This window comes from Corythoichthys intestinalis, chromosome 7 (assembly GCF_030265065.1).
Source record: "Corythoichthys intestinalis isolate RoL2023-P3 chromosome 7, ASM3026506v1, whole genome shotgun sequence".
In the NCBI taxonomy this organism is placed as follows: domain Eukaryota; kingdom Metazoa; phylum Chordata; class Actinopteri; order Syngnathiformes; family Syngnathidae; genus Corythoichthys; species Corythoichthys intestinalis.
This window is the reverse complement of record NC_080401.1, coordinates 40,142,784-40,167,336: the sequence shown is the minus strand read 5'-3', so window position 1 is coordinate 40,167,336 and position 24,553 is coordinate 40,142,784. Positions and strand designations below refer to the sequence as shown.

The window sequence follows — 24,553 nt, the reverse complement described above, 5'->3', positions numbered from 1 at the left end:
GTGTGTTGAGTATATAGAGGAAATTTTAATTTCAGTTGCCAAACACAAAAACCTCCTATTAAAACATTAACATCTCACTTAAAAAGGCCTTATTTGATTCCCTCTTCTGGGAAAAGGAAATATTCTTAGATGTACTGTTTAAATTTCCTGTCAGCATCAAAATTGTGTTTATACAGAACACATCTTATTTCCCTCTTCAAGATATTTTTTTTCCCAAACTTGTGCTCCATTAAATTCTCTATAGTGATTTTACACCCGTCCCCTGGATTTTCCAATTTAGCATAAAGCAGCTTAAATTACATCAGTTTTACTTTGTAAGGCAACAATTCACTACCCCTCCACCGTTCCATAAAGTCATATAAAATTAAGACAAATATACAAAGATATTAGTGTTTGTGGGTCAAGGTATTTACATACGATTACTTTTTTTTCTCTATCAATAAAACAAATTGCTTCGTTCCCATAAAAAAAAAAAAAAAAAAAAAAAAAAAACATTCAAACAAATCTGCTTAAACATAATGGAGAAACCTTTGAAAGAGTCGGCTACAAAATTCCTGGGGGTCCATATTGATGAGTACCTTAATTAAAAAAAAAAAAAAATATATATATATATATATATTGAGCTCACAAATAAACTGTCGAAATATGCTGTTTTTCAAACTGCGACATTATATCCCACTCTACACTTCTCACTCTGTACAAATATTTGAACCACATTTACAATATTGTAATATATGGTGCAACACATTTCCAACCTATCTATAAAAGCTTGAAACACTACAGAAAAAGGTTATACGTGCCCTAACTTGGTCAGAGTTCAATGCTCCAACTAAATTCACCACCACCACCTTCTGAGGCAAGAACACAACTACTTTCAAAACGCTTGCATAATGTATCAGGTCATCCGTGAATTAAATGTTCACATCCCAATCTGTACTCCTCAGCACACATATACTAACAGAAGAAAAAAAAAAAAAAAATTACATCACTGGAGAAAAACAGAAGGCTAAAGTCTACAGGCTTTGACATTGTGGACCACAGATATGGAATGGACTTGACGAAACAAAAATGGAGGAGTCGTCATTTTAAGAAAAAACTGAAAACTCACCTCCTTGCAATGTATGCTTAATATGCTGAGTCTTTGAATAACATTACTAAGGTATCTCATAACAAATCTGATTTAATCAGAATGTTGACATTTTCCATAGTTAATTGTATGTATGTGTATGCTGTTCAACTGGGCCCCTACTAAAAGCTTTAAATAGCTTATTCGGCGTGTCCCTTTCATGCATCTTATTAGATGAACTGTTTGTATATATGACCATGTTCTTGTGTGTACCATGATACAATGTGTGAACAAACTGGATTTTAATGTCTGACGTTACTGGCAAGTTGCAAATTCCATTGAAATGAGACAACAGTAAAATCAGATGACTTTATTCAGTTTGTGCAAGTTGTACAACAGATGACGTTCCCACTAACTCACACAAAACTGGCCAAGATCTTTTATGTCGCAGTGTAACTTTTAAACAACATCCAATCACAACACAGCTGTCATAATGCATTAGGCGTTTTATTATTAACAGTGATGTGCTTCCAACCCACAACTGAAGTGTTTAAATTTAGATCAATGATGTCAAAAGCAACTAAAACATCCGTTGTGAGCTGTATAAATGCTGCATTGCTGTTAATTTTTGTTGTTGTTGCAGTTGGTCCTTCATATAATATTTTTTTTACTGAACAAACAAGCTTAAAATGAACTAACTCATTCAAACAATTTTTCTATGGCAAAAATAATACAAGCAGAGTGCTTTAACTTTGAGGTCACATTTCAAAGTGGTAACAGAAAGCGAGATGGTGCTTGTTAAGGCAAAGTCTAAAACTCTGCAGAGAGGAGTTTGTGAAGCAACCAATAAAAGTGAGGAATGAGTTATCCACAGGGTTTAAAAAACAAAACAAAACATGAGCACTAATATTCCTCGGACAGTGCGACGATTATTCATTTTGTTACAAGACAGTTGGCTACGACAGCGTTGAAACTCATGCAACAGTGGCCCTGTGGCCTCAAGAAAGGAAGCATTTCACACTAAGCTTTCAGGGCAGCACAGCTTTGTGAAGATTATAACAGGAGGAAATCACCCTTAATATTAACACTCGAGCACAGAAAGAAAAAAAAAAAAAAGGGTTATTTGACATTGCAGGAAGTGAGGGACGAGGTGGCGCTGAACAGCTTGGAGAAGAGTGCTGCCATCTAGTCCTCCTAGGAGAGAACAACATCAAGCACAGTTAAGCGCAAACAACAAAATGGACAGAGGTGGGTGGAATAGCCAAAAGTTTTAATCATATAAGAGTAGCGTCACTTCATATTAATATTACTCAAGTGAAAGTTGTCGTCCAAAATTGTACTCGAATACAATAAAAAAAATAAATAAATAAAAATAAAAATAAATAAATAAAGTATTTGGTGAAAAGAATACTCTAGTAATGCGTAACTGCTTATATTTTTGTTGGATTTTTTTCTTAACAATGGTATATTTTTCTGAGCACAAAGTTATCTATATGGACTGTTGTTGTTATGATACTGTATAATCACGAATTACATGACCACAATAAGCCAAAGAATTACAAAGAAAAAAAAAATTATTCAATTCCGACGAGAGAAAAAAAAAAAAAGACATAAATGAATCATTATTCGTCCAAAAGAGCATGACTGCCCTATGGTGGAGAAAATAGTTTGAATAGTCAAGAGTTCATTTATAATTACCATTTTGAAATTAAAAGGATCATATTTCCAGTTTTCCGTGGTCAGTCAGTGCCAAAAAAAAAAAACTGGGAGAGGTTAAAATCCACGCTTTCGAGTAATGTTGAGGGCAGCGCTCAATATCAAATACTTCATTTTTTTTTTTTTTTTTTTTTACAGTGCTTTAAAGACACCACAATTGAACAGGCTGGCGTGAAGATAGAACGGCAAGCTTAGCTGATTGGTATAATGGAGTCATGTGATTATTGTTGCGATGTCTCATTGGTGAAATCGGTAGCACTACTTTTGGCATTGTAGGCAAAATAATAATTTAATATGTAGTAGGCCTGAACGATATTGGAAAAAACTATTGGTGCGATTTTTTTGGGGGGTTTGTGATATACAGTGGGGAGAACAAGTATTTGATACACTGCCGATTTTGCTGGTTTTCCCACTTGCAAGCCATGTAGAGGTCTGTAATTTGTATAATAAGTTCTCTTCAACTGTGAGGGATGGAATCTAATACAAAAATCCAGAAAATCACATTGTATAATTTTTAAATAATAAATTTGTATTTAACTGCATGAAATAAGTATTTGATACATTACCAACTAGTAAATATTTCGGCTCTTAGTTCTTTAAGAACCCCTCCTTTTCTCCACTCATTGCCGGAAGTAACTGCACCTGTTTGAACTTGTTACCTGAATAAAAGACACCTGTTCACATGCTCAAACAAACAAACTCCAACCTCTCCACAATGGCCAAGACCAAAGAGCTGTGTAAGGACATCAGGGATAAAATAATAGACCTGCACAAGGCTGGGATGGGCTACAGGAAAATAAGCAAGCAGCTTGGTGAGAAGGTAACAACTGTTGGAGCGACTATTAGAAAATGGAAGAAGTTCAAGTTGACAGTCAATCTGCCTTAGAGGTTAGATTTTGTGCCCGAACCCGACCCGACATTCGGGTCGGGCCCACAATTTAAGCATTCACGTTCGGGTCAGGTCGGGTCGGGCCACCATGCCGGACTAATAAATTATTTTAAAAAAATAAAAATAAAAAAAAATGGAGAGCATGCTCTCTGTATTGCGCTTTTGCTTGTGCGTGTGCACGAACGCCGTGGCGCCGGCCGCTTTTTCTTCTTGTCCTCCCGCTGCACGGCCGAGGCGCCGCCCTCTCCTGTTCCCTCTCCTTGTCAGAGAGGCGCGTCCATGTGAGAACAATATCCCACACACTCAGAAATATGTTTAACAAACTTTCCCAGCGTTATTTCGTTGTGTGAATGCTTTGATAATTAAAAAAAAAAAAATGTAGATTATTTAAACATTAAGAAAACTTGCGTTTTTTTCTGCCAACTCGAAGAAATGAAAATAAATTGCTGCTGCTGCGTTTTTTCCGCGTCACTCAAAAAAAAAAAATAAAAATAAAAATAAAAATAAATAAATAAATAAAATGGAGAGCATGCTCTCTGTATTGCGCTTTTGCTTGTGCGTGTGCGTGTGCATGAACGCCGTGGCACCGGCCGCTTTTTCTTCTTGTCCTCCCGCTGCACGGCCGAGGCGCCGCCCTCTCCTGTTCCCTCTCCTTGTCAGAGAGGCGCGTCCATATGAGAACAATATCCCACACACTCAGAAATATGTTTAACAAACTTTCCCAGCGTTATTTCGTTGTGTGAATGCTTTGATAATTCAAAAAAAAAAAAAAGTAGATTATTTAAACATTAAGAAAACTTGCGTTTTTTTCTGCCAACTCGAAGAAATGAAAATAAATTGCTGCTGCTGCGTTTTTTCCGCGTCACTCAAAAAAAAAAAAAAAAAAAAAAAAAAAAATCGGGTTTTTCGGGCTCGGGCCTGCAAATCTAGTTAAGTGATCGAGCTCGGGCCGGGTCGGGCCTCAATACCAGCGGGCCGTGTTGGGTCGGGCTGGATTTTTTAGGCCCGAACTAGGCTCTAATCTGCCTCGTTCTGGGGCTCCATGCAAGATCTCACCTCGTGGGGCATCACTGATCATGAGGAAGGTGAGGGATCAGCCCAGAACTACACGGCAAGACCTGGTCAATGACCTGAAGAGAGCTGGAACCACAATCTCGAAGAAAACCATTGGAAACACATTACGCCGTCATGGATTAAAATCCTACAGCGCATGCAAGGTCCCGCTGCTGAAGCCAGTGCATGTCCAGACACGTCTGAAGTTTGCCACTGACCATCTGGATGATCCAGAGGAGCAATGGGAGAAGGTCATGTGGTCGGATGAGACCAAAATCGAACTTTTTGGTCTAAACTCGGCTCGTCGTGTTTGGAGGAAAAAGAAGGATGAGTACAACCCCAAGAACACCATCCCAACCGTGAAACATGGAGGAGGAAACATTTTTTGGGGCTGCTTTTCTGCCAAGGGTACAGGACGACTGCACCGTATTGAGGGGAGGATGGATGGGGCTATGTATCGCCAGATTTTGGCTGACAACCTCCTTCCTTCAGTGAGAGCCCTGAAGATGGGTCGTGGCTGGGTCTTCCAGCATGACAACGACCCAAAGCACACAGCCAAGGCAACTAAAGAGTGGCTCCGTAAGAAGCATCTTAAGGTCCTGGAGTGGCCTAGCCAGTCACCAGATCTGAACCCGATAGAAAATCTATGGAGGGAGCTGAAAGTCCATGTTGCCCGGGAGCAGCCCCGAAACCTGAAGGCTGTGGAGAAGATCTGCATGGAGGAGTGGGCCAAAATCGCTGCTGCAGTGTGTGCAAACCTTGTCAAGGACTACAGGAAAAGTTTGGTATCTGTAATAGCAAACAAAGGTTTCTGTACCAAATATTAAGTTCGATTTTTGTGATGTATCAAATACTTATTTCATGCAATTAAATGCAAATTTATTATTTAAAAATCATACGTGATTTTCTGGATTTTTGTATTAGTTTCCGTCCCTCACAGTTGAAGAGAACTTATGATACAAATTACAGACCTCTACATGCTTTGCAAGTGGGAAAACCAGCAAAATCGGCAGTGTATCAAATACTTGTTCTCCCCACTGTGTGTGTGTGTGTGTGTATATATATTATATATATATATATATATATATACATATATTGTAAAGAGATTTGCACTAGATGGCTTGAATAGGTGTTTGGAAAGACTTTGGATGATTCACCGTGACCACAGTGTACGTAGTGATCCCTCGTTTTTCGCGGTTAGTGGGGACCAGAACCCGCCGCGATGAATGGAAAAACTGCAAAGTAGTGCACCCCCCCAAAAAAGGAAAAAAAAAAATTTTTGGGTTTGTGTTCATTGTATTTATTCGGATTTCACATCGGAAAGAGATACATATAAGATGTTTTTTTCACTTTCCCCCCCCCAAAGTATGATTTAAAAATATATATATTACATACATTTTAATAAATGGGTTTTAAGCACTTCAAATGTAATAATTATGATCAGTTTTAAACATTATTGTCCCACCGAAACATTTTTTAAGCAAGCATAAATTACTGTAGTAGAAAAATGCTTGGCTTTATTAAATGCTTCTGTTTACCTAACTTGGGTGTGACTCCTGGAGTGACATGTAGAAATGAAAAACTCCTCAAGATCACTTCTAGCGTTTATTGACACGACATAACATGTTCAGCTGCCTCCAACGTCTTGAAACACACACACACACACACGCATTCCAGCGCCCGCTTCCTTGTGCAGCAACTATTTAACAAGTTAAACGATGATTGACATATGAGGTGCATGTGAAGTCTGCTTCTCTGGCAAGATCAAAGACAACCATCCGTCCACATCGTTAACTTTAATAAGCGAATGCCACAGTGACTAAGAAACTAGAGCTGGAAGAGGGAGCGAGGGAGGCTGTGCGAGCGCATGAAGTTTGTGGGATGAAAAAACCAAAAACTATCGCACGTCCTTGCGATGGGACTATTGCGCATGCCCACATCGCAATGGCAATGTTTAAATGATATATCGTTCAGGCTTAATATGTAGTATAAAGAGGAAAAATGTAACGACTCTCGTGTAGCCCAAAGTAGCGGATTAAGAGTAGGTTTTTTTTTCTTCACAAATCTACTCAAGTAAAATTAAAAAGCATAGGTTGGTAAAACTACTCTTAGAAGTACATTTTTCTCAAAAAGTTACTTAAGTGAACATAATTGAGTACAAGGAACGCGTTACTACGCACCTCTGAAAATGCAGATTGTGTAGCAATGCCGCTATACATTAAAGATGAACCAAGCACCCTCAGAGCAGTCTCAGATAAACTGAATGGAAAAGGTATTTCATGCGAATTCTCTTCGCTTCCCCTTTAGTAGATTTTGACCTGTTTGTGCTAGAATTTTGTGCGCATCCATAATTCTACGTATTTGTTGTCTTTCCTCGACTCGACAATGATTTTCTTTTTTTGTTTTTTAAAGCCTTCAGCAATATCTACATGTGCATACCTGTCTATCTTCTAGTTGGAATTCCTTTGCCTCACGTTCTTGTCTTGGTGGTTGGCATTAGAATTGCTCTTCCTGAAATGCCAGCAATCAGAGTGTCAACATGGGCGGCATCACCAATACAAATGCCGCGCAAATGCTGGCTGGTACTTACAGAGGAGCCGAGCCTGAGTCATCGTCTGGAGCACAGTATAAGAACGAGCAGGAGGGCAGACAGAAAGAAAAGTCAGTTAACAGCAGATGAATAGTGTACTCTTGTGTGTAAAGTGCATGCCACTCCAGCCTTCATCTTCACATCTTCTGCAAGGTGATTCCATGAGTTAGGACGAAAATCGAAAACTCAAAGCATGCCTGCCTGTTGCATCCGACAAATCTTATTCGAATATAAACACAATCGTATGCATAGCAACGCGCCGATGAAGCTCGTACGAGAAAAAAAATGGCTTAACTTCAGACTCCAGAGGCTCATGCATTCAAGCGAGAGAGCAGAAAAGGAAGACTGCAAGTGGGAGTTTGGTATCATACGGTAAAAATGTGGAAATTGGCAGCGCGGACACTTATAGTGGTCTGATGACACCACAGCCATGTTTGCAGAGACTGGGGCCCAATGAGGAAATGAGGCAAATGTTTTCATGAGATAAATACAGTGGCACCAACAAAGGTATTTAAACTGGGCAAAATTATTTTAAATTCTCAAAACATTCTACGAATTTTCAACATGCATCAGCCACAAGTGCGTGACGGAACTTTTTTTCAGCCAACATTTGATGACGAATTGAACAATTTCTGAAAGGACAATGGCAGTATTAAAAAGTGCAGTACTTTTAACTCATTCACTGCAATTGACAACGATAGATGTCTAATACATATTAAAAGGAAGGAAGGACTGGCCGCCAATGATCATGTTTCAGTGCCATTTATGGCAGGGTCAGTCTCTTCCGGTCGAAATGGATTGGCCATCCATCGCTGTCATTTGCGGTGAAGGAGTGAAGAAGAACATTTATTCAAGTTTTGTTATACTGTATGAGTTGTATATATTTGGTGTCTTGACAAGAACAGTCATGGCCTGAAATAAACGAATAAAGTTTTTTTTTTTTGTAATCAACAAAATTTCGAGAGCAATTCGTTGGAAATTTAAGAAATTCCAAACCTTGACACATTTCCTCCCACATTCGACTGGTGTCTATGTCTAAGATGTATGTGGGTAAGTTAGCATGTTCGCTAGCCCCAAAATGTGTCTCCCATGATCAAAACCGTAAATATCTTAAGATATTCGAGTGGCGCTTATTTAACGCTAACTTGACAATAAATATTAATGAAATCAATCTTCAATACTTTTTCCTTTGAAGTGAGTACCGTATTTTCGGACTATAAGTCGCAGTTTTTTTTTCATAGTTTGGCTGGGGGTGCGACTTATACTCAGGAGCGACTAATGTGTGAAATTATTAACACACTCTGATATTATTTCACATGTTATTTTGGTGTTTTGGAGTGACACTGATGGTTTGGTAAACTTCACATGTTCTTTATCCTATAGTTATCTGAATAACTCTTAATAGCTATGGCCAAGTTCGCGTTCTGCCTTTGGCATTGTGTGTTCAATTAAATTATTGACTTTTTTGTATTAAAATGCATGCTTTTAGTTTGTGGCGCTGTCACGCCCACGTGGGGGCACACTCGTACTTGTTTACGTGAAGAAGGGCGCTCACACGCCAGAAGAAGACCAACAGCTACGTAGCTCTTGAGTGAGTGGGCGAGTTAGCGAGAGAGAAACATGGCTGCAACCAACGTTCATTTTTTATCCTTGTAAAATATCTCTACAGAGGCAACGCCTGTGTGTATAATCTTTTCGGTTGTTGTTGTGTGTTTTTCACCCGCGTTCGGACACTTAAAGCCAGTTGTGTGGTTGTTTGAACGATGCGCTCGGTTAGCAAACGGTTAGCATGCGTTCGCTAGCATTAGCGAACGCATGCTAACCGTTTGTGTCATGTCTTTGCTGTAAAAGCACCTAATTTTCATTTAAGTCGATGTGAAACTGTTTGGTATCAAGGACGAAATTGATTCAGCAAATTATACGGACGTCCAGCATCGTCATTTGGGAGTTTAGCTCGTTGAATAGCCAGGACCGAGCCGTAGCGTCCTGGTGAGGACAGTATATTTGCATTTCGTTGTTCATGCACTGTACACTTATTCAGCATGTTGTTCTCTATTGTATTTTTATATTAAATTGCCTTTCAAGATGACATATCTGTTCTATGTGTTGGATTTTATCAAGTAAATTTCCCCCCAAAATGCGACTTATACATGTTTTTTTTCCTCTTCGCTGGGCATTTTACGGCTGGTGCGACTTATACTCAGGTGCGACTTATAGTCCGAAAAATACGGTTTTTAGAAGGATGCAATCTTGACTTGGGATCAAAACAATTCATTAAATTTAAAAATGTGAAGAAAAAAAGTGACCTTTGAGGTGCCACTGTAACAGCATTATCATGCACTGAGGACAAGATGCAAAGATTCATGCAAGCAATGCCGCCATTTTTCTTCGTCTCATGTTTCATGTCACTTGTTGTTCTCATTGACTCTTTCTCTGGCTCAGACATGCAGTTGAATCTAATTAGGAGTAACAAAAGGAGAATCTATGTGTCTTTGCTCTAACGGGCCAGTGAAAGAGTGAGCACATTCCTTTCAGAGGTGGTGACCAAGAGAGAAGTTCATTCGAGTTTTATCACGCGGTCACCTCAGCTCAACCACTTCAGTCTTACATGCAGTTGGATTCACTTACCAAATGCAAAATCAGCAGCGAACAGAGAAGTAAAAATGTAAATAATAAAAAAAGAAATAAAAGAGTCGTTGTATACAGAAGCGGAAACTGAACTGTAAAAATTCTCCCTGACAATTTCAAAGAATGACAAAGAACCAAAAGACAACAGGAGTTTGTACTAAGGTGCATGCAACTACAATGGAAATTTTAAATCCCACCGTGACGGCAAATTGTTGCTCTGAGTTTTATCTAACCAAATTTCCAATAGGAGGTAAAACAGCACCAATGAAAAGGTCAATAGGATGTTTTTGACCGACATAAGGATTTTATTTCCCCACCTTTAAGTCAGTTCACTAACCGTTCCTTTTAAGAGTGTAACATACCGTCGGTAACCTCATCGGGCTTTCTCCTCTTCTCATAGATGAGGATGATGGTCACCAAAATGATGACTTCAGCCACGATGCCGAGGAAAGGCCAGAGGGCAGCTAGGCGGCTGCGGACGCGCAGGTGAATCTTGTCGGTGTTTGTCCCGATGACGCTGGCGCCTGAGCAGATGTAGTCACCCACGTCGTTCTCGATGTTCAGGTCGTTTACGGTCAGCACCGTTTTGTTGGGAGTGCTCTTGATCTCGTACTTGTCACTGGTGCCGTTGATGATGGGCTGAGGCGTTCAATGAAGCGATGGGAGGAGTCATCGTTATGGAGCACCATGTCGTGTATGCAGGCACAATTGTGCTTACCTCTTGGACACCATCTGGTAGAACCTTCAACCAGGTCCAGTCAGTGGGCAGCGGGTAGCCATGGCTCACACACACCATCACACCTTTGTCTCTCTCGTTGCCGTGCTCAGAGTGCTTGTAGGCTGCCACGTGTGGGGCAGCTGTGAGAGTGAGGGTAAAGTTGGAAGATGAACTGTTAATTGGGAGTGGAGAACCTGAACAGCCTGAATCTGCAATTAATTGCATGTGAGAGGATTGAACATTCAACAGCAAAAACCACTCCGTAAAAACGACTATAAGTGCAAAAGCATTATAGTGTAAAAAAAAGCTGAATTTCTGTTGGCAGCCCTTAGATTGGATCGAATCACTGACTTACTTTTGACTTCAATTGTTTGCTTCACTGGTGGCTCACTCAGGAAGACACACTCGTACTTTCCACCAGAGGTAAGTGTGATCTTATCCAAACTGGAGGAAAAGGGAAAAGTATGTATTTAAAAACTTAACGAATTGTAGACAACATTAATGCTAGTAATACAGTCTAGCTGGTTTGGATAAGCATGACATTCCCAATAAATAACCGATTTAAAAGAAAAACTATACCAATTTTCCCCAAGAATAGGTTAGATTGTATGCGCAGCACTAGTCCAAATACAGCATTCTGATTAGGGCTGAAGAATAAATCTAATTCAAATCAGTCATAAAATGTCATTTTCAAAAAACAAGTTCAGCAGTTCCGCAGACTTGCTGCTTATGATGCAATAACTACAGGTTGACTGAATTTGCAAAAAAAAAAAAAAAAGAATAAAATAAAATGTGAAATAAATAAAAAGTCTTCACATGTAGTTATGCTAGCTAACGTGTAATATTTTGTGGTAGGGGAGGGCCTGAAGCAATTCATGCTTGGACACAATTCTACAGCTGCACAACTGCCAGCAGACGGCAGCAATGCACCAAGGTCAGCCCAGTGTGAGTACTTGAGAGGTGCCCTTGGAAAAAGGCTGCATTTTGAGCTAAGGGTGTGACAAAATGTTAATGGTGATATATTGCGTTACTTTGTTTCCCAAAAGGTTATCGATATGCTCCTACCAAGAATTGAGATATTGTTTTAAAAAGGTGTCAATGTTTTTTTTAAAAAGGAACCAACAAGTTGCTACCAAAATCTTCCATCATAATGGTGTCTCAGTTAACTAAGGCTGCATTGATGGTGCTCGACGCCCCATTCCATTTAGACTGGGAACGTTCGTTCATTCAAAACCAGAGCATTCACAGTCATTTTGTCCGATTTTCAGGGCATTTACAGGTCACTTGCTGTCCATTTTACGGGTCATTTCCTTTTGAGTTTGAGTCACTGCCTGCTCGTTTGGGTATTTAATGGGTCACTTCCTGTTCTGTAACTCAAAATAAACAGGAAGTGACCCATAAAATACCCCAAAATCAACAGGAAGTAACTGAAAATTAAAAGGTAAATGACCTTAAATGGCCCAAAATTACCTCGTTCCCTGGCGTTGGCTGCCACTGACGGCCATAGACGTTCAAGCCGTTTGAAGTGGGAGGGATGGCAGCGGATGAACGAATGGTTATTCGCTGCCACCCTCCCAGTTCAAATGGACTGGATGTCTACTAGTGATAAACTCCTTCCCAGTAACAGCAGATGCTTGTTTTTCTGTTTATTAGTCGTTTGTAGAATATCCTTGAATGATTTCCTGAGCAATCTATCGATAATCGTTGTATCGCCATGTCGTCAGATCATCGTTATCGAGAGCTTTGTATAGCAAATCGTATCATATCGTGAGGTACCAAGAGGTTCCCACTAAGCCTGTCGCAATATGCAATAATTCCATTTATCGCGCGATACATAAAAATGAAGGCGGTAATTTTTCCGCTGCGATTTATCGCCTTGTGTGCACGTGCGTGTGCACGTGCGGCAGACGTGCTGTTAAAAGTTCGGATTCCTCATTACCAACTGCGCAAAACGCATCTTCGTTCCAGGTCAGCAAAAACTAGCGCCGGAGCCAATCGTTCCCATTATATCCTATTGTTCAAAGTATACCGGCCGCGTCAGTGCTCCGGAGTGCCTGTGGACCATCTATGACGCGCCGGTGTTGTTGACGTGTGGGCGCTCCCGTCAGGAGTGACATTTCACGCGGGGCGGCTATTTTCCGGCACAACGCCGGATATTTACAACCAAGTCCGCCAAAACATTGTTACCGACTTGGCTGCTACGAACAACCTCGCTTTGACAACGAACAGCTGAATGAAATTAAGAGCGCTGTGCTTCAAACTCGTCCTGTTTATGAAAGTCGATTGCCATATGCTGGTGTTGAGTAGTAATGAGCAGACGTGACTTCAGCGGCGCTTGCTAACTTTTTTAATGCGCGCACACACTAGATATCATGAAATGGCAAACTAGATGTGCTACGTCCCATGCCATTGGCTAAGTGAGCCCCGAGTGATTATGGGACACGTAGTCTATATACTACATCGATGAATTCTAAACTGTCATGACTGAATGGAAGTTAAGAAGGCCAAATCAATCCATACCAGTGACTATAGATAATGTTGCAAATATTGTCAATTCAGTACGTGACACAGATGGATTCGGACCACAAATAGGATGTCTTGCTCATGTAGTAAACCTAGCTGCTAAGAGAGCTGTAGCAATCAACAGTGTGCCCTGCCTCACTTTACAACCAGTAAAGATTGTTCTCAGCACTTTTATACAATTTTTTTTCACATCAGTAAGAAGTAAGCACATAAATATTATGCACTAAATGCATGTTTATATGATGGCAATTTAATTTTTGCTCGTTAGCAAAAAAACAAAAACAACGACAACAAAAAAAGGAAACAAAAAATATAATTATTTTTTTACAGAGCATTAAATGTATTGAATCGGATCGAAAATCGTGTCCCCCGTATCAAAAATCGGACCAAACCATGATTTAACTGTATCGCTGCATTCCTATGGAACACCATTGCAGAAGCTATGACGGGAAAAGTTTTCATTTGCCTAAATGCTTAAGTTATTAAGTGCAATTTTTTTTAAAAACACATTTTATTTATTCTGTGTTTCTGTGCGTTATCAATTGATCTATTAATACTAGGGCTGTCAAAATTATCGCGTTAACGGGCGGTAATTAATTTTTTTAAATTAATCACGTTAAAATATTTGACGCAATTAACGCACAAGCCCTGCTCAGACAGATTTAAATGTCAGTATAGTGAAAGGCCAACTTGTTAATTGTGTTTTATGGAGTTTTTCCGCCCTCTGCTGGCGCCCGGGTGCGACTGCTTTTATAGGCTTCAGCATCCATTACCATTGTGTAAGTAGTTATTGACATCAACAATGGCGGGCTACTAGTTTATTTTTGGATTGAAAATTTTACAAATTTTATTAAAACGAAAACATTAAGAGGGGTTTTAATATAAAATTTCTATAACTATACTATACTAATATTCATCTTTAAGAACAAGTCTTTCTATCCATGGATCACTTTAACAGAATGTTAATAATGTTATTGCCATCTTGTTGATTTATTGTAAACAAATACAGTACTTGTGTACAGTATGTTGAATGTATATATCCATCTTGTGTCTTATCTTTCCATTCCAACAATAATATACAGAAAAATATGGCGTATTTTATAGATGGTTTGAATTGCGATTAATTGCGATTAATTACGATTAATTAATTTTTAAGCTGTAATTAACTCGATTAAAATTTTTAATCGTTTGACAGCCCTAATTAATACTGTATATACTGTATTCTCACTGTGTTATTGTAAGTTGATTAAAAAAAATTGGGGGGGCGCAATAATATCGCATATCGCAATAATATGTGAGAATAATTATCGCGCACTAAAATTTGTTATCACGACAGGCCTAGTTCCCACTCCTATTTTGAGCGGACCAACCCATTTTCCATTGCTGAATTTTTAAGGTTGAATGAAATGAATAAATCCAATCTTCTGGTGAAAAAGGGACTATACCTTTATATAGAAGATTTGCATTACCGTAATTGCATAATGCCATGAGTAATTATTATCTCATGATGTACTTAAAGCAACACGAGGAAACTTTTCCGTTTTGGTCGATTTTGGCAACACCGGTGGACAAAAGCGGTAGTGTTGTGCCTCAAGAAAGACTGCGTTTCCCGTGAGGACCACCGCACATCCGCGCAGTGATGTAAAATCATGATGTCCTGATCGCATGCAGACTGATTAAACGACATTTCTGTTTCCAGCGGCTGTGTGACAGATGAACAGTAATAAGGTAATGAATCCAGTTGTGGCTAAACAATAGCAAATGACGGTTAGCAACTTTGTGGCTTAGTGTGGCTAATGCCCCCCACCACCCACCCCAACTCATCAGCGCTGACAAGCTTGGGTGTGGTGGGTTGTCACGCCAGTGAGTGAAAGCCAGGCCAATGTATATCATTTAGTATCCTTTATCTCGGGTAGCCTCCCTTTTTTCCCCTCCTGGGACAAAACTTTGTGTCTTTTGTTGCTCTGCCATCTTTGCAGAATTTGCGCGAAAACACTCGCACCGACTTCAGTCTTTATAACGAAATAGTGAAGTGACAGATGCCGTAAAGCAGCCAGCACATTAGTAGGTTTTTTTGTATTTTATAGGACAATGTTAGTTTATATATATTTTTTGGATCAGTCATAATGCTCTAAAATTGCAGACTATGTAGGGTTGGGTGCTCTGAAAGTGGCTGATAGTAAATGAGTTCAACTGAAGGTATGAGACAATAAAGTCCATGCACCTAAAATATTAAATTCTTAAAGTAGCTGCGGTCATTACAATTGTGCCTTTGTTTGTGGGTCTTGTTTGCTCCTTCTCTGATGGCAAATTAAGGTCAGAGCGAGCATGCAACACCGTGCTGCCAAGAGCACAGGCCAATAGGCACGTCTACAGGGTCAGCTTCTCCGTTAATCAGGAGCGGTGAGTGCCCGACAAAGCGCCCCAAGCGCTGATGCTAATGAAGGCAGCAGGCCAGGAAGAGATGATTGTAGGAAAGAAGTGTAGCACTGTGATAAAGGGGCATTCATGTCAATGGTTGAGTGTATGTAAACAATTACAAAAGTGCCTTAGGAAATAAATGTGTATATGCAACTCACCGAAGTACTGTACTGTAGTCGGCAGCTGTGGATTTGGACGCCTCGATAACTTTGCCGTTGTGCACCCAGTGCGAACCCTTGATGGCGAGACTGGTGTCGGTCAAATTGCAGGTTAGCACGGCAGAGGTCTGGTTGTTAACCTCGACAGGATCAGTGAGAATTGTCGGGGCTTGAGATGGATGAGAACAGGATGACAATATTTAACATTCAACTTGTCACTTGATAAGGAACTAAACTAAAACAACTCAACCTCCATTTGACCACATTAGAATCAGCGATTCTCACAAGATAGCAGGAGAACAATATCATTTGCCAAAATGTTTGTGTATACAGCTAATTTTTTGCTTAAGCTATTGGAAACTATTAGTGTGGTCAAATATTGTTTCTTAACTTCAAAATCTCACAAATTTAAATGGTGTCATGTTGCAAAAATTATATGCGCAATATTCATTAGAAAATGGGAAAAGGATTTGTAGAGGAAAGTGGTAAAAGAGGTGAACTAAAAAGGAAAGTTTCTCTAAACATGCAATTGAAGAATACAGGCGGTCGATAAAAGTAGAATAAATCCAATCACATTTAACACTTGTAAGTATTTGTCACATGCTTCAGGCATACCAAAATGAATACATATATTATTCCTCTGTAGTGACTTATCTAATACAAGTTCACAAAGAGGAGAAAAAAATGGCACAGTCTTTGTGTGTGTGCTCACTGCTACACCAGTAGTCTTTAGAGAACTTCAGGTTTATTATTCTGAAGTAAATTAAGTCAGTACTGTGCCAAGGAATTGGGTTAAAACTGGAATATATGCTTCATCGACATTTATGAACCATTTGAAGTTGGTAATCACAGCTGTAATAAACATATTAGACTATATTATCTATACCAAATGTAGTTAGGTTCCAAGGTTGAGATCCAACAAATATTTTGGGATTTTCTTTTTAAATATAAAATGTGTGTTATCTTTGAAACAACTGGTTCTAATTGTTAAAATGTCCTTTTTGGGTCCAAAAGTCCAAAAGATAGTTCATAAAGATAGCGGTGACTTAAAATTTAGCACAGTACTGTATAAAACCTAAAAAAAAAAATATATATATATATATATATATTCGAGCTAATCAAATAAATGTAATGAAATACAACAGCAGTATTCTGCAGACTCCCCACCCAATACAAAGACCCATATTATATACAGTACAAAACATACTACTGCCCTACCCCTATAATTGAAAAAGGTACAGGATTAGGTTGAATTCTATTATGACAGGAGATTTGGGGTTCTGAGCAAGCTGTGTTTTTACTACAGGGCTAATAGAGAAAGGGTGGGTTTCGACGAGGAGTGGAATGTTCAGGGCTTGACTACTAGGGAGATACTTGGAACCGCGTCTCTTTGGGCTTCCTTCGCCACTCACTTTCAATCACAATAATGTTCGCTTGCGATCGGATCCACTTGATTTTTGGAGTCTTCGTCAGCTCATTGCGGTCTGGGTCGTTGGAGGCACGGCATTCGTATGTACCCGAGTCGTTGAGGCCGAGGCTCGTGAGGCGAATGGTGCTGGTAGCGTGCGTGACGTACGTGGCGTTTATCTGCACGCGCTCATCGCGCGCCCCGTCAAAGAGCTGCTCGAAGGTCTCATCGGGCTCTTGGCCTTCTATGAACCACCACTGTACCTCGGGGATTGGGCTGCCTATCACCTCGCAATGCAACTCAGCGCTGTCATCGAGCAGTTTAGTGACTGAGAGGGGAGACTTGATGAAGCCAGCTGAGTTTGCCAGGCATTTGTTAAATGATTTTTAGGAGTGTGGTGGTTGAGGAGGTTTGAGTTAAGTCAGGTGATTTCATGGAATGGTGGTAGAAAAATAAGTGGTAGAAGAAAAAACAGGCAAGAAAAAGAAGAAAAATGATTAATAAACAAATGTAATGAAAATATGCAAGTAGACCTTCACCCTTATAATTGCATAAACAAGTTTAATTCATTGTCTACATCATGCAAAATAGCAATATTAGTTTAAGCAATAAGTTACTCCAGAATTAGGGTCTGACCAATAAGGATTGTTTTGCCAATATTTGGCAGAAAAAAATGGTTATTTGGCCAATTAGTTTTTAATTAGATCTTATTGGCTGTTTGAAAAAGTTCAATATATAAGATATTGCAGCCAGGTAACTTTTTTTAAGTAAAGGGTGTAAGATCTTTAAAGCCTAAGATGAATTACAGTATGTCCCGGGGGGAAAAAAAGCAACACAAAATTTACAACAAATAAGCAAAGCATATGAGGATATATGATGAAGAATGAAATGAGCATCTTTCATGCACATAATTAGAAATTTGAAAGGCAGACCTGTCTCTAAGGAAGTGTGTTAAGAAAATTTATAAATGTTGGTAGAGGGGTGAAGAACCACATATTACTGTTCCACAAACCCTTGTGTCAAGATAATCAAACAGTCCTGTCACCGCCACAGTCACATCCTAGTATTTCCGATCGTACAGTTCTCCTATGAAAGGTGTTTTTTCTGGCCCCTCTGAGGAGGGGGGGAGTGGAGATCATGGTTGCTAAACAATGTTTGGGTGGGCCGAGGAGAGAATGTCCACATCAGGACACTCAATAGATCTAGTTTCTTCACAAAGACAGGAAAATAAACACGATTCTTCAAGGGTATGAAGCTTGAACAAATGATGGATCCAACTAATTGGCTTATTCAAAGAAGGTAGATTAGTGGTAAACAAGGGCGGTAGTCAATCCATGCACCATGTAACAGTTTTAATTTAGGATGTCTTTGCCACAACTACCAAAGGTCACTTTAACAATAGCCTTTGTCCTGATCACAATGAGGTAAACAACAGTGACCTGTCATACCTTTTTAAGAAACATCACTGTGAAACTGCTTTATTGACCCTGGAAAAAAAGACTGATGTGGCACAGTGTAGACGTTGGAAATCTAACATTTATTTTGAGAGCCATTCTATCAAAGTGGTAGAGTTTAGAGATCAAGACAAGTGACGTGCTTTATCTGTTCATATTTCATATATCAACAGGTGGAAAATGAACTAAGGATTGCTTCATCTCAAATCAAGAAAGAAGTGGGTTAAGGCAATACTTGCAAATATTGACATTTTACACTAAACTGAAAAGGCTAGTACAATGTCAAGACTGCATACAACAGTAGACAGTCACATGCTGTTCCCACATGGGAAAAGAATGGAAAAACACTGCGATACAGTGTAGCTATTTGATCCTTATGTGTGTGGGGGCCCTCCTATTTCAGTAAACCCACATACAGAACATTCAATGGACCTGATACAATGTTGAGTGCACCTTGAAAGCCGTTCACTTAGTCTAATAATAATCATTAATTTGACAGGGCAGGTGTGTGCGAACTACACATTCCAGCATTACAGCTCAGGCATCACCGTTTATCGTAACACTAAAGTGATCATTTAGCTGAGCAGGTTAAGCTGCTGGGCTCTCCAATTGTGTAAAATTAAAAAATCCTTATTGAACACAATTCCCCGGTAAGAGTGCATGACCTAGTTTTCAAACCAACGTCAGCAAGATAAAAAGGGACCTAAGTGGGAATTTCTAATAATAGTCTTTAAAAATGGAAAGCATTGTGATTCAGTTCTTGCATTGAATACTAGAGCTGGGAATCTCTGGGCACCTAACGATTCGATTACGATTACGATTCAGAGGCTCCGATTCGATTATAAAACGATTATTGATGCACCCACCTCCCTTTTTTTCTTCTCTCTTTTTTTACTTTTTTTTTTTAATGTTTTGTACATTAGTTCCAAAATTGTTCAAAAATACTCTCAGGCTAAACCACACTACTATTTCAGTATCAAGTTAACATATAGCAGTAAACAAATATACAAAAATAACATTAAATAAAAAACTCCAGTCCCCATTCTGTATCAGCAGCTTTAAACTACATTCAATTAATTTAATGTTGTGAATCAACCGTTAAATTTGTTAAAATTGCTCCCGTTATTCCATGATTTCCCTTTTGTCTACTTTCGACATGTGAAAGTTTTGAAACTATTTTAAAGATAGATTCAAGTCAATATTTTACCGATTTAGGAGTATTTTAGATAAAAAGTTAATTAGGTTTGCTTGGAAGGTTCGCTACAACAGCCTTGCAGGGAAGTGTACTGCTTTAAGATGGCGGCCGTTTATAACGCCCGCATCTAGCTTTTTGTAGATGTGCTGCTAACATTACCAAATCTATATTGCATCTAGTCCTATATAAATGATATCCACCGTAACACTATATGGATGTACATGTAGCAGCTTTTCGGCAGCAGTCAGGTATGTTGTTGTGTTTTTTTATCTCATTGCATGAGTTGAGCTAGAGCCGTGAGTTGAGCGTTGGCATTACCCGAGGGGCCGGGTAATGGGAAGCATGATGTTTAGCTACTCTCGCTCCGTTCCGTCCCGAAGACCGTGCGGCGCGCTGTGTTGTGTACTTCCGCTTTACTTCGCATATTTCAATAATCGGAATTTGGATGTTTGTGAATCGTTCTCGAATCTTCCACGGCCGAATCGCGAATAATCTAAGAATCGGAAATTTTGCACACCTCTATTGAATACCATTTGATCATATTGAAAAGCTATGTTGTGGTGAAAAATGACATTTTGACTGAAAAACTTGGAAAAATTTGCAATTCTCATTTTAAGCCCTTACAAAGCAACTTGTTACTTGAGGTGGAAATCTTTGGGCACCTAACGATTCGATTACGATTCAGAGGCTCTGATTCCATTATAAATCAACCCCCCCCCCCCCCCGCTTTTAATGTTTTATACATTAGTTTCAAAATTGTTCAAAAATCTTCTCAGCCTAAACCAAACTAGTATTTCAGTATCAAGTTAACAGTTAAAAACAGTAAATAAGATACTTAAGTCCCCATTCTGTATCAGCACCTTTAACATTCAATTAATCTAATGTTGTCAATCAACCGTTAAAGTTATTAAAATTGCTCCCGTTGTTCCATAATTTCCCTTCTGTCTACTTTTGACATGTCAAAGTTTTAAAACTGTTTCATTATTTAAATATAGATTCACGTCAAGATTTTGCTGATTTAGGAGTATTTTAGATAAAACGTTAATTAGGTTCACTACAACAGAGCCTTCTAGAGAAGTCTACTGCTTTAAGATGGCAGCTGTTTACTAATGCCGGCAAGTCTGCCATTTCTCATCTAGTTCTCTATACATGTTCTATATGTGATATCTACCGTAGCCGTATGTGGCCGTATGTTGGTAGCAACTAGCAACTGGGCGTTGTTTGTAGCAGCTGTCGGCCACAGTCAGGTATTAATGTGTTTTTATCTAGTGGCATGAGTTGAACATGACATTTACTCTCGTTCCGTTCCTCATTGCGTCCCGAAGACCGTGCTGACTGTGTTTTAGTTCTGCTTTACCTGAAATAATTCAATAATCGGAATTTGGATGTTTGTGAATCGTTCTCGAATCTTCCACGGCCGAACCGCGAATAATCTAAGAATCGGAAATTTCGCACGCCTCTACTTGTTAAGGTATTTTAAAATTAATGCGAACCCTATATAACTCAAGTAAATGCACAAGAATATTGGATAAAGAAAAGCTGAAAACCAACAACTATATTTCTGGGTGAACAGTACTACACTTAAATGTTGACTTTGGACATGAAACGGGACTAATTATTCAAAGATCACAATAGGGCTGCACAATTCTTTTCATAATCGATTAATCCGACAATTAATTAAACGAATAATCGGATAATTAATCGGATAAATGTCCCATTTTTCAACTGCCTTCACAATTTACCTTGAAGTAGTTTTAGGCATGTTGAAGTAACAATGAAGACAAAATGGATTAATATTTCCTTCAAAAATAATATTTTATTACAGCTTCATGACTTAACTGTAGTCTTCAACTGTATCAATTATCAAATTAGTTGGCAACTAATTTATTCATCGATTAGTTATTGCTGCCGTATTAAGAACCTGAAACAGTAAGGTGTCCAAAAATTGGCAATAATGTGGATTGTTTTCCAAAGTAAAAGCAGATTTTTGTTCATGTCCTACTTTGACTTAACAAAATATAATGAAGAAATCCGATATTTCCAACTGAGCACATGTATATATGTATGTTATAATTTTAAGAATTTAGACAAGTTTAAGGTGAAGGACCTAACCCTAAACCATTAATTATCCAATTAGTTGTAGATTATTTGCTTATCGATTAGTTGTCGACTAATTGTTGCACCTCTAGATCAGAATCCATTTTCCATAAATTTGTTTGACTAACAATATTTTAGCCCAGCAAAGTTAAGAACTATGCATTGGCAGCGATTGATGTGCAATTTGTATCACAATGTATCACATGTATCACAAAGGTGAGTACACCCCTCGCATTTCTGAAGATATTTAAGTATATCTTTTCATGGGACAACACTGACAAAATGACACTGACACAATGAAAAGTAGTCTGTGGGCAGCTTATATAATAAATTTATTTTTCACTCAAAATAACTCAAAATATAGCCATTAATATCTAAAGCCCTGGCAACAAAAGTGAGTACACCCCTTTGAAACTACGTACATTCCTAAATGTCCAACTTGAGTACTGCTTGTCATTTTTCCTCCCAAATGTCATGTGATTCGTTACAGGAGTGCTGTCAGCATTGCTGCAGAAATTGAAGAGGTGGGCGGGGGGTCAGCCTGTTAGTGTTCAGACCATAAGCAGCACTCTACATCAAATTGGTGTGCATGGCTGTCCCTCTAGGAGGAAGCCTCTTCTGAAGACGGTACACAAGAAAGCCTGCAAACAGTTTGCTGAAGACATGTCAACGAAGCACATGGATTACTGGGACCATGTCCTATGGTCGGATGAGACTATCAGACTACTTTTCATTGTGTCAGTATCATTTTGTCAGTGTTGTCTCATGAAAACATACTTAAATATCTGCAGACATGCGAGGGATGTACTCACTTTTGTGATACACTGTACATTGTAGCAGATAAATGATAGGCAACGTACCAATCCCTCGGGCCATTAGAAACAGAAGTCTGTAGTAAACTGAGAAGCCAGATATTGTATTTTTATATTGTGTGATGATATTTAAATGATAATAACATTAAGGAAGATGATCCAGAGGTGGGTGAAGTTAACTGACCAAAAGCCAAAATGGTTGTGAGTACGTCAGTGTCGTCAACTGGATCACTCACGCAAAATCCCAAATATAAAACAATCCAACCGGCAAAGAACGAATCAATGCTAGTAGGTATTATTTTCTTGTTACGTTAACGATTTATTGACGGTGTGTTAGAATTCGTACAGCTAATACTGAGCAACCACTGACGGCCTTAACAGGCCGAAACACCGAGCAACACGATGGTTAGTCCATACGTTACCAATTATCTTATAGCTGTCACGACCTATTGCGTAAGCCTCAACATTCCTCGTGGCTATTTAACGATACCCAAAAGGCTGTCAAGAATATACGTTTCAAAAGAAAGCTTTTAAAAGTTAAAACAAGACAGGGTCATTAAAGCTAATCGTGCTAATAAATTTCACCCACAGCGAGGAATAACATTTATGACGTGTAGGCTGTGCGTTTTTCTTTCGTTAAATCGACGAATTGAGATGTTATGAATCGACCCAAATAAATAAACAAAAAACACTAATGATTAGCCGACGTCGATAAGACAGAGGAGCTACATAAACGCTGTTTGCGCTGAGGGCGAAGTCTTCCATCGTCCACCAACATGGCTGACCATAAAGAAGGGGAAAAATCGCTTACCTGTGGACGCGTTCGCCTGCCAACAGCTGAACACGAGGATACCGACAGCTAACAGTAGCTTCATGGTTGACCACCGTGTACGTGCTCGACCACACGCCGATAGATGCAGTGCTCACCGGCTTGTTTAGCCGTGTTTCACGTCCTGTAAAACGAGAGCTTCTGAATGTTTGCCAATGGAGGCACTCCTCTTCCTCTCGTTACGGCGCAAGTGAACACGCCCCAAACTGCACGTACGCCTGACGTCACTAGATGGGAAACGTCAACTCGTTCTGAATGTCTGCCTGCAGCCTGCAAAACGGGATTTTGGACAAAAAAAACAAAAAAACAAAATATGTCTGGAGCTGCAAAAAAATAAGACTTATATAAGCATTATAATGAAGGCAACGCATGTATCATGTACAGTGCTGGCCAAAAGTATTGGCACCCCTGCAATTCTGTCAGATAAAAGAGAATGAACAAAAAAAAAAATCATTACCATTTTACACAATATTTTAAAAATGGGCAGTACAAAGGTATTGGCACCCTCAGCGTAATACTTGGTAGCACAACCTTTAGACAAAATAACTGCGAACAATAGCTTCCGGTACCTATCAATGAGTTTCTTACAATATTCTGCTGGAATTTTAGACCATTCTTCTTTGGCTGACTGCTCCAGGTCTCTGAGATTTGAAGGGTGCCTTTGCCAAACTGCCATTTTTAGATCTCTCCACAGTAGGGGTGCACGATCGCTTTTTTGAAACCGATACCGATATCTATAACTTCCTGCTCCTCAAGGCCGATACCGATACGATAACATATATTTAATTTTTCAATGAATATTCAACTGAGTTTTTGAACACCCGTAAGTCAAAAATACTAGTGGTTGATTCAGCATTGATTTGCCTTTGACCGGACCAGAATTTTCATGATGACACGAAGATTGTTATAATGAACAAAACAAAGACAAGAACAGTTTTGACTTCAAATAAAGTGTCCATATTATTTTTTTCAAATGAATATAATTTGAGTCAATCA

General features: G+C 39.1%; 1 protein-coding gene across 2 annotated transcripts; it reads right to left on the bottom strand.

Annotated features, from left to right (window-relative positions):
- Positions 1–1,421: 1,421 nt before the first annotated feature.
- On the bottom strand, positions 1,422–23,761 carry bsg (basigin). 2 transcript variants are annotated; one of them, XM_057841715.1, is made up of 9 exons: positions 23,540–23,761; positions 17,175–17,525; positions 15,763–15,931; positions 11,016–11,104; positions 10,661–10,800; positions 10,305–10,581; positions 7,315–7,327; positions 7,164–7,235; positions 1,422–2,260 (listed from the first exon to the last, which is right to left on the bottom strand). In XM_057841715.1, the coding sequence occupies exons 1-8, from the start codon at positions 23,601–23,603 to the stop codon at positions 7,175–7,177; spliced, it is 1,164 nt and encodes a 387-aa protein (XP_057697698.1). In that variant the 5' UTR covers positions 23,604–23,761; the 3' UTR covers positions 1,422–2,260; positions 7,164–7,174. The 2 variants fall into 2 exon arrangements, with proteins under 2 accessions (XP_057697698.1, XP_057697697.1); XM_057841714.1 differs by having other exon boundaries at positions 7,315–7,339; positions 23,540–23,760.
- Between the last annotated feature and the right edge of the window lie 792 nt (positions 23,762–24,553).

Bases quoted from the DNA above. Each gene is read 5' to 3' on its own strand.
- bsg (XM_057841714.1), bottom strand. From the start codon at position 23,603: ATGAAGCTACTGTTAGCTGTCGGTATCCTCGTGTTCAGCTGTTGGCAG. The intron at 11,105-15,762 runs GTGAGTTGCATA...CTTTTCCTCCAG, and splicing joins GACTACAGTACAGTACTTCG to TTTGGATAAGATCACACTTA. The intron at 10,582-10,660 runs GTAAGCACAATT...TGAACGCCTCAG, and splicing joins TACCAGATGGTGTCCAAGAG to CCCATCATCAACGGCACCAG.